Below are 10673 nucleotides of genomic sequence, written 5' to 3'. Positions count from 1 at the left end.
TTGGAGATTATAATGGCAGAGCCAACGTTTAATGAAGATAATTCACAAAGCTCTGGGGCACAGGCCAAAAAAAACAGTCTTCTCCTTTGGGAAACCTCAAGCAGCTCAGGGTCTGGGTTTGTTTGTGGCAGTCTGGCTGAGGTTCTTCAAGAGCTGGCCCAGAACTTTTAATGCAATCTTTTTTTAAGAGTTTGTAGTTGGAGCTGTCAAAGACCAATACCATTAGCTACCCGCTTTCCTCACCCTAAAATCCATTTTATTTGGGCTTTTGCTTCTGAGCCACTCAGCCTAATGGGATGTTTTCTTACAGGAAAGTTCAGCAAACAGTCTCCTGATTCTACTTCAAAAATACAGAAGCCACAAATCTTAGGCATGTTGAGTCCACAGTAAGGCAACCTATCTGCTTTGGGATCATAAATTTCCCAGCATACTGGGAAATGTTGCCACCTCCCTCAGTTAACATTCTGAGCCCTGTGTGCCTGCCTTAGAGAACTGGGGGTGAACATGAAGAAGGCGGATCACAAGGGTACCCCAAATATTAACCACCACCATTTGGTCTCCACATACCAGGTGCCAAACCGAGCCCTTCCCGTGAATTATCTCATTTAATTCTTATAAGCTCTACATTTTACTGATTAAAAAATGACATCTAATAGTTCACTCAGGGCCCAGTGTGAGCTTGGGCACGGGCAAGAAAAAGTTTTGAAATACATTTTAATGGAATTAAACAAACAAACAAGGGGGAATCATTAAATCTCAGAGTTTCATATTGTTTTTGCTTCCCATAACACATCGGAAGACACAACAACCTGCCCACTGCCTGGGTTTTAAAGGTCTTAATCTAGCCCTGGCCATGGGTGTTTTACCAACCTGGGCCAGCAGCCTGGGCAGGGGTGGGGCCAGCCGAAAAAGCCATTTTGTTCTTCCTGACAAAGTTCGTATGTGTCAGGGGTGAGAAATGGAATATGTGAGTTAACACATTTCCAGGAGCCTTGAAGGGGCTGCTTCTCCTTAAACCATTCAAATCACTATTTAACATTTCTTCCAAATCCTCTGTCAGACTCTATGAAGGGCACAGCCCAAGCCGGCCCAAGAAAACAAAACCTCACACCAAACTTGGACTTAAAAGGTCTGTGTTTCAGCCCTGCTTTGTTTATTCAAGTTCAAAATTTACACCCGTAAAGAGAACAATGTCCTTGACCATTTGGGGGTGGCGTTAACCTCCTCTCATGGCGCGGTACCTTTTCCCTAAATTGCCCAGAGCTTCCCGTCCATGGTCAGGGTTCGAGGAAAATATTCCCGAGGGAATGGAGGGCACGGCCCGCGAAATTTGGGGGCTCGCTCTCCCCTTTTTCTTTGTCGTAAACAAGGTAAGTCGGAGTTGTGCCGACCTCTTTGGATAGCTTACAGCGAGCGACCGGGGGCCTCCGGTGCGGGGAAGGGCAGGGCGTCGGGAGGACACCCCAGCCCAGGGGTTCGGGAAAGGGCCGGGGTCGCCCCCAGGGCGCGGGGGCCGGCGGGGAGCGCGGGCGAGGAGGAGGCACGAGGGAGGCGTTCAGGTCCCCGGAGGCCCGTGCCCAGCCGCCCGCCCCCGGCAGATTCGCAGCGCAGTCCGGCGCACAGCTTGGCCTTACCTCTCGGCGGGCTCGGTGTCCGACTTCCCCGGTTGCGCAAGTTGCGCCGTCCAGGCCGATCGGCGGTCTTTATAGCCCGGACTCGGGAGCGCTCGCCCCCCCGCCCTTCCCCGCCGCTCGTCCCGCCCCCTCCCCGGCTCCCGCCCCGCCCCGTGCGCCGCGGGCCGCGAGTCACTGCACACGGCCTTCCACCCCGGTCCCGGGGCTGGGCCGCAGCCTCCCCGCGCCAGGGGAGCCAGGCTCCCGCGCCAGGCTCCGCAAAGCCCCACGGCCGGGCTTTTAAAATCCAGGCCACGGAGGTTGGTGGTGTCGTCCCGTTTGGTACGGAAACAAAAAACATGGAACCCCAAGACATAGGATTTCCTCTTTTTTGTTTTAGTTTTTCTTAAACATTAAAATGTATTTAAAAACTTTTTTGTGCCCACGCTAAGCTCGCGCTGGGCCCGGGTGTCGGGTTTATCCTGCCCTGTTGCAGCCTGGGGCTCCTTTCTGCTCTCAGGGTCTGGAGCCCCTCAGTGTCCTTCAGTCACAGCCATCCAAGCCTTGTGTTTTGTTTGGAACTAAGATAAAACTCCACAGAACCACCATTGAGGACGTTTTTACGTGAAAACGTAATTTTAAGTTTTTGTTTATCACTTGGAAAGTGTCTGGCGCCCACTGCAGAACTGGCTTCAAGAACACCATGGGGAGAGTGGGGGACAAAAGGCCATTGTACACGTCTCTGGCCTCTGTTGGAGACCATGAGACACTTTCCGGGGATCAGGGTGAGAAAATAATACTGCATCTCACGACTGCTTATGCTGAATCGAAAGGGGAAAGCAAGCAGGGCAAATCATAATCGATCATGATGTGCTTCCCACCGTGATGCTCTGATGGCTTAGAGATGTTGGGAAATGAGTTTCATTTGGCGTCTGCTTAAATCAGCTAAACATGCATTTCCAATAACAGCTTGTTTACAAAGCTCTTTCAGATGCATTATCTTATATGAATCTTATTAGCTGTTCCCTCCTTGAAACTCTCCTGGATTCTGAGATGCCAATCTCTCCTGGTTTTGTTTCCAGTTCCTTGACCTTTCAGTCTTGAGATTCTTTCCCACTACTCATTCATAATCTGCATTTCCAGGGTGGGACCGAGAATCATTGCTCCATGTGCTTCCTGGGAGACTACAGTGCATCCACGTTGTTTTAGCTTGGAGATACGTTTGTAGATGATTTGCAAATATTTATTCTCTAGTCCTGATCAGTCCCTCAATCTTCATATTCACATCCAATTATTGCTGGACATTTCCACCTACATGTCCCACAGACATTTTGAACTCAAAATATGTCCAAATCTGAACTCATTTCCAATGATCCACTGCTTTTTTTCTTCTTCCATAAATGAAACCAAAAACCTGGGAACCAACTTTGATTTTTCTCATTCCCTCACATCTAATCAACTCCTGCCTACGTCATTTGCTTATCTCAACTTCAGAACCTCTTCTACACCTGCCACTGCCCTAGTTCAGGCCTGCAGCATGTCTTACTTGGACCTTTTGGCCCTTACTTCGTACTAGGTTTCCATGCTGAACACATTAGTTCCCGAATCCTGTGCTCTTTCTCTACCTGCTGGAGCCCTGGGTGCTTCACCTCTTGTCTGATTTTATTTCTTATCATCCTTCCTGGAACAGTATGACTGCAGCTTCTATTTTGCAACCATGGGGTGACCTTTAAGACTAGTCTTGAGCTAAGGATAGCATAACAGAAAGAGGGAAAGAAATCTGTAATGTTGACACAACTGGGCCACCGTATCAGCCTAGAATTAGTCACCTCTGATTTATCTCAAGAGGAACAAAGCCCTAAGCTGTTTAAGCTATTTAATATCAGTTTCATCCTGACACATCAAGCTTTAGACCAATGGCTGGGCGTTCTCAAGAGACCTCAAAGCCAGCAATGGCCTTAAGTCCGTCCAATAATTAGATCCCCTTTATGTGTGAATACACATTTTTTGCCAATGAAATAAAAAAAAAAATTGAGCTTGTTACCAATACCTTCACATGAGCTAGAGGTCACACATCCAACATGCTAAAAGAACGTGAATTTTGATGAGAGGATAAACAAGCCTTAAGCATTCTGAGCAAAACTGGTGGGGTTGCAGGGGAGACTTGGGGCTGCGTGGGTGCTCTGGGGCTGCGTGAAAGGAGAGGTCATCCAGAAAAGGGACGCATGCAATGCATGGCATGGGATCCTGGGGCCAGCTTTAACTTGCAACATTAACTAGTTTTAAATTATTGCTTTACTGGGAAAATTTTAAAGATCAGTGCATTGATTAAAAAGAAGAGATAGGCACAATAGAAGGATTTGGCAACCTGATAATACTCTATTAAAAAAAAAAAAAGCAGGAAAAACTGCTCAGTCCATTTTGAGAACATTTTGACACGTGCTAATATGAAAAGGTTAAGTCTGACTTCGTGGTCTCTGATGGCAGCTGTTTCACCCCAATACCCTCCTCTTCCTAGTTTTCAGTACAAAACAACTATTCTTGGCGGAGATGGAAAGTGGGGTGTCTGACTGGTTATAACCAAAGCCAGAAAGTGGCTTTCAATGTGTCTCTAGCAACAGGCCAGAAGATTTCACCTCCTCTTTCATTTTAAGAGCAAAAGCTTATTAATAAGTTGATGGAAGATGGGCAATTATACAAAATGCAGCATCAGAACCAAAAGTTGTTTTTAAAATGTGAGTTTTTGACACTTGGAGGACTTCATTCCAAACTCTCAATAATATAATTACAAAAAAAAATCCATGTTTCAGGAAAACATACTTAATCTTAATATAAAATTCATGTCACTTATCGCAAACTTAAGACAGTCAGGTGTATAAAGGAGAACCAAAAAAAAAAAAATGTGGTATTCACAAATTTAGACTATGTAAGACATTGTGAAGAATTTTTGTTAATAAACAATACATACTTTTACACTCTACATTTCAAAAATGCATCTGTGAACAACAGTGATGTTGATGATTTTAATTAAATTCAAGGTGTCATGTTGAAGATGTTAAATTAAATTCAAGGTTGGGAGAGTTGAAGACTAAACTCAAAGTCAAGGTCATAAAGACTTTAAATTCAAGGTTATAGTGATAAAAACTTTTAAATTCAAGGATAGATTGTCTAAGAAAGGACAAAAAGACTAGCATTCAACCTATTTAGTCAATTAGTTCCCTGTGAGTACAAAATATATAGAAATCACTAAATGGATTAACCTAATTACAAATTATGTTCATTTCTAAGTAACAACTGCGAGAAGTCTCTTCACAGAATTTTTCAGTCACATGGTTTCTATCCTCGGGTAGGTATTTCTGCTATATTTTAAACCCTTATTCAAACCAATTCCCTCCTACTTCCATATTTTATAAGTACAAAACACTTTCAAACAAAGAAATGTCCACTCCTTAGCTAGAGAACTATTCCCTCATTGACTTCTAGAAGAGAAAAAAAAAAAAAAGATTCTCATTTCTTCCTCAACCTCAAAATCACTAAGTAAACTCAAACAATCCAATTCCTAATGAAGAGTCGCATAGAATCCGGAGCCCAGGACAATATTTCATGCTAGTTTTTCTTGCTATATGCCAAGAACAATTTAGGTATTTACATTATTGAGAAATCTATTTAACAGGGTGGATTCATTCCAGTGGTTCCATTAGCAGAGGCTTGCTAAAACAGGCGTGAGTAGCGGCGTCTGCGAATGGGAACATCAAAGAGTCTCCTTGGCCTCCCTTCCTCCTCATCTTCATCAGATTCATCCATATCTGCCGAATCATCATCATCGTCTTCCTTCTCTTCTTCTGTCTCTTCCATCTCTTCATATTCATATGAAGATGATTCGTCTTCCTCTTCGTCTTCTGCCTCTTCCATTTCCTTGAAAGAAAAAATAGTCTTTTGATGAGAACTTCCATCAGTTTTTTCATACTTATTTAATGCAAATTCTGATTTATCTAGAATCTAAACAACCAGACTGCCACATATGAATTTTTATAGACTTGAACAGCACATTTTCAAAATGCACACGCTGATGCAAGATTCCAGAGCGTATGTTCTAATAGATGTTTAACAAAAACGCTCAACGTTATTTTCGTGGTAAATATAGCTCATCAGTACAGCACTCGTTTTCTAACGTGGTCGTTGTTATTCATATACCGTGTAGCAAGCAGACCACTCCTAACAAGATAAAGCTTTACTGAGTTTATCATATTGCTCTATTAAGTAACAATTCCTTATTAATCTATATGCTTACAGAAAAGAGGATGTGAGAATATTGATAAAATATGACCTCTACTGGTAATTTGTATGTACTGTCAACAAGAGGTCTAAGCTTTCTACTGAGTTCCTACTATAAAGGCACATCATTTCAACCACCATTGGTAGCCTCTACTTGTAAATTAACTGGTTGAAGGCTCTCAGAATAGGGAAGTGGTGATGTTGGATACACAACATCTGAACATCTGCTGGAAACTTGCTCTTAAGCAGTGTCTCTAATCAAGTCTTGACTTACTCTGCTGTTAATTTTCTCTTTCACTTTTGAAGATCCAAAGAGGGGAGCTGCTACATTGGACAGAATTCTGAGCAGCAAGGTCCTAGTTCATAATGTGGGAAATGTTGGGAAACTTGGGCTGTGATGGCAGCAAAAGTCCTTCCACTGGGGCGTCTACGACACTTCGCGAAGCAGCACCTCCGTTACCCTTCTGATCTCTCCAACCACTCTCCCCTTTGCCCGCCCTGCAGGACAAGGGCATCCTCGCAGTTCTTCCAGGCACGTCAGTGTGTCAGGGCCTCTGTACTTGCTGATTTTAGCTTGGACACTTCCCCCACATATCCAAGGGCTCTTTCTAGTTCTCTCAAATCTCAACTCAAATTTCACTGAGGCCTTTCTTGACACATCTTTATATTATACAACCCAACAGGACACTTCTTATTCCCTTTCCTGATTTTCTGCCAGGGCACCTTATTGTATTACTTGACCTGAGGACAGAGTGTTTGTTTGCTACACTGTCTCTTCTACCTGGAATGTAAATTCCAAGGCAGAGATTTTAATTGTATCATTCACGGCATTTTCCCCAGCGCCTAGTAGGTACTCAGTAAATATTGGTTGAGGGAGCAAATGAATTGATTTGGGAGAAAGGTATTGTTCTGTAGGAGGATTTATCAAAGAAATGGTCACTAGGATTTATGACACAAACAATAATAATCAGAGAAAATATACATACATGTGATACTAGATATTCCATTATTTTTATCTCTAGATAGATTTTTTTTTTTAATATAGGGAATGAAGACTTTGAAATTCAATAGCAAATTCAAAAAGGGAAGGGGGAAAGGATTAGGAAATTCTAAAATATTAAATACAGATAGTATACTATTAATTATCTTAATGAAGAGGAAAACAGAAAAACTGTTAAAGAAATCAATATGGCTAAAGAGGGAGACTGCTCACGGTCACGGCTAAGATGTACACACATGAACGGCAGAGGGAAGGAGGGACAAAGGTAACAAAGGATATAAAATACATCAGCAGCAGGTGCCTCTAAAGTGTCTAACAACGAACAACAAACCACCTAGATCAACAGAAGGTTTAAGACCAACCACAGTGTATTTTAAAATGGCATCAAAGTATAAAGCAAAAGGAGGGGTTAAGCCTCCTAATTAATCATATTGCTAGAGGACACAAAAGGAGAACAATTCAACTTCCACATCAAGAAAATAAATACTTAAACAGGAAAGGCAAACACAAGCACAACACGAACAACCCCCACTTCCTCTTTCATGTTGGTTAGAAATAAGTCCAGAATTCTCATTTATTTTTATTGATGTCTCATCCTCAATAGAGAAAAAATATTTTCCACAAGGCAGGTCAACATTTTGTACTACTATTTGTGGTCGGGAAGACACTAAAACTCTAAATAAGAACATAATTAAGAGAGAGTTGAACATGTAATGAGTTTATTATTGTAATTTAAAATTATAAATTTAAAAATTTAAAAAAGGAATAAGTAAATATTATAAAACTTCTCGGTTTTAATTTCTAACATAATAAATATCAATATAACCCACATAAGCAAGAGTTCTTTGGAGTCCTCATAACTTTCTTTTAATTAGTTGCCACACAGTATTATATTAGTTTCAGGTGTACAACAACGTGGTTAGACATATATACACACACACACGTTATGAAGGTTTAAGCACAGTAAGTCTGGCACCCATCTGTCACACACACAGTTATTACAATGTTATTGACTCTATTCCCTAAGCTGACATTACATCCCTGTGACTTACTTTGTAACTGGCAGTTTGCACTTCTGAATCCCTTCACCTTTTTGCTCATTCTTCTATCCCACTCCCCTTTGGTCATCATCAGTTTGTTCTCTGTATCTGTAAGTTTATTTGTGTTGTTTTGTTTGTTCATTTGTTTTGTTTTCAGATTCCACATGTAAGAGAAATTATATGGCTTTTGTCTTTCTCTGTCTGACTTATTTCGCTTGGCATAATACCCTCTAGGCCCACCCATGTCATTGCAAAGGGCAAAGTTCTATTCCTTTCCACTGCTGGTAATAGTCCGTGTCTCTCTCTCTCTCTCTCTCTCTCTCTCTCTCTCTCTCACACACACACACACACACACACACACACACACACACACACACACCCCACATCTTCTTTATCCACCCATCTGTGGGCGGACTCCTAGGTTAATTCCACATCTTGCCTGTTGTAAATACGGATGCAATGAACATAGGGGTGCATATATTTTTTATGATTAGTGTTTTTTATTTCTTTGGATAAATACGAGGTGAAATTGCTGGGTCATATGGTAGTTCTATTTTTAATTTTTTGAGGAATCTCCAGTAGCTTTAGAGAACTTAAAGGGGTCATGAAACCAAAGAGTTTGAAATGACTGTTCTTAATTAAGTAATGACTGCTTTACACACACCCTAACAAACATTGCAAACAAGCCTCAACAGGATCAAGCAGACCCGATAATATCCAACTGTCTGCCCCAATAAATCGCGACACTCTTTAGACTTTATGTTAGGAATGGTACCAACTTTAGGACAAGGAATATTGTCAAAGATAGAGATTTCATAACAAAAAATACAAGCACGTCATTAAAAAGACAGCACAATCCTAAGTATATTTGCATATAATTATAGTGCTTCAAAACACATGAAGCAAATCTGATAGAATTAAAGAGAAACAGACGAAACTGTAATTATAATTGGAGATTACAACAATGATCTCTCATAGAACAAAGACAAAAAATGATCGGTAAATATATAAAAGACTTGAAAAACAACCAGTTTCACCTGTCATTTATAGAATATTCCCCAAAATAACACAATACATTCTTTTCAAATACAGAAGGATTATTTACCAAGATAGACCATAATTCTGGGCCATAAAACATTTGAAGGGATTGAAATTATACACAGTGAGTTCTCTAACCATAACAAAACTAGAAATCAATAACCAAAAGACAACTGGAAAATCTCCAAATGTTTGGAAATTAACACATTTCTAGAAAAGTCATAGATCAAAATTAAATTACAACAAAAATCTGAGAATATTCCGAAGCAAATGTTAAAGAAAACATAACACATCAGAATTTATGAAATGTAGCTAAAACAGTGCTTACAGAGGAAAAAAGGTCTAAAACCAATAATCTAAACCTGTACCTTAAGAAGCTAGAAGAAAAGTAAATTAAACCCAAAGTAAATAGGAGGAAATAAAGATAACTGCAGAAATCAATAAAAATAAAAAGTGAGCAAAAAACAGGAAAAAGTCAAGTGAAACCAAAAGTTGTTCCTTTAAATGATCATTGAAGTGATAACCCCTCGCTAAACTGATGAACAAAAGGGAGGATATAAAATGCCAATATTAAGAATGAAGAGGAGGTGTGGGTGCCGCTTCGGCCTCCCGACCCAGGAGCAGTGGGGCGGACCAGCAGGACTGGGCGGGAAGGGCCCCTGGTCAGGAAACCAGGAAGGGAAGGGGCAGGGACCAGGAAGAAAAGAAAAAAGAAGAATGAAAGAGGAAGAGCACATGTGACTATAGCACTTGCAGCCATTAAAAGGATTATCAAAGGGATACTGTGAATAACTTTATGCCAATAAATCCAACATTTAGACAAAATGGACAAATTTGTGTCCTTGAAAGACACAAATTACCAAAAGTGAATCAAGAACCAGAAAACATGAATATTAAAGAAATTCATATTTCAAAAGCTTTCCCAAAAGAAAATCCCAGCCCCAGACGACTTCACTGATAAATCACATCAAACATTTAAGGTACGGCAATACCAATGTCATACAGAGTCTGGACTAGTCAGAATGGAAGACTGCCGTGGAAGCAGCGAACTCCCAGTCCTGGAATTGAACAGGAGAAGGCATTCCTCCGCCGAGGGGCGCTACACCACTTCCAAACCCAGGCTGTAGACTGTTTTCACCAGACACACGAGTGTAATGAATGGCCTAAAGTCTCCACATCCTCTACAAATTGGATTTGTGAATGTGTCAGCTCCGGCCAGGTTTAGATCCTGTTCACCTTCCCAGATGTACTTTAGACCCACCTGTCAGGGTTATCCCAAGAGCCAGAGGGTTGTTTCTGAACATTTGATGCTTACAACTCAATTACACCCTGGGTATACGATTCACATTTTACTCCTATCGTATAACTGGAGCTTCGCCATTTCCTCTAATCATTTCATAGCTCATAAGAGTGGGATTACTGTAATACCTGCCATAAGGTAACCCCTAAAATGAGATTAAAAAAATATACCTAGTTGACTTAGGAAATGATCCCAAAGAGAGACTACTAAAAGTAGAAGTCTAGCCATTAAATCCTCTTTGTAATAATTTCTATAGGATATTTGTATTATTTTACAAAATTGGGAGTTTTAGCAAAAACACCAGAAGAAATTGTTTTCCCAGTCTTAATGAAATAAAATAAAGTAGATATTAACTGGTCTAGTGTAGTGTTTCTCAGTAGGCAATTGATGTACTTCTGGAAACAGTA

The 10673-nt window shown here is 40.9% G+C and overlaps 1 protein-coding gene across 1 annotated transcript in view; it reads right to left on the bottom strand.

Moving 5' to 3' along the window:
• Positions 1-3970: 3970 nt before the first annotated feature.
• Positions 3971-10673, bottom strand: part of FBXO3 (F-box protein 3) — a 35675-nt gene continuing 28972 nt past the window's right edge. The window contains exon 11 of the mRNA XM_024558741.3: positions 3971-5528. Coding sequence (XP_024414509.1) covers positions 5325-5528 — 204 coding nt within the window. The 3' untranslated portion in view covers positions 3971-5324. The remainder of the gene's footprint in view (positions 5529-10673) is intronic.

The sequence above is a fragment of the Desmodus rotundus genome, chromosome 5 (assembly GCF_022682495.2).
Source record: "Desmodus rotundus isolate HL8 chromosome 5, HLdesRot8A.1, whole genome shotgun sequence".
NCBI classification, from domain to species: domain Eukaryota; kingdom Metazoa; phylum Chordata; class Mammalia; order Chiroptera; family Phyllostomidae; genus Desmodus; species Desmodus rotundus.
The sequence above is the reverse complement of the archived record's forward strand: the minus strand, read 5'-3'. Positions and strand labels throughout refer to the sequence as shown.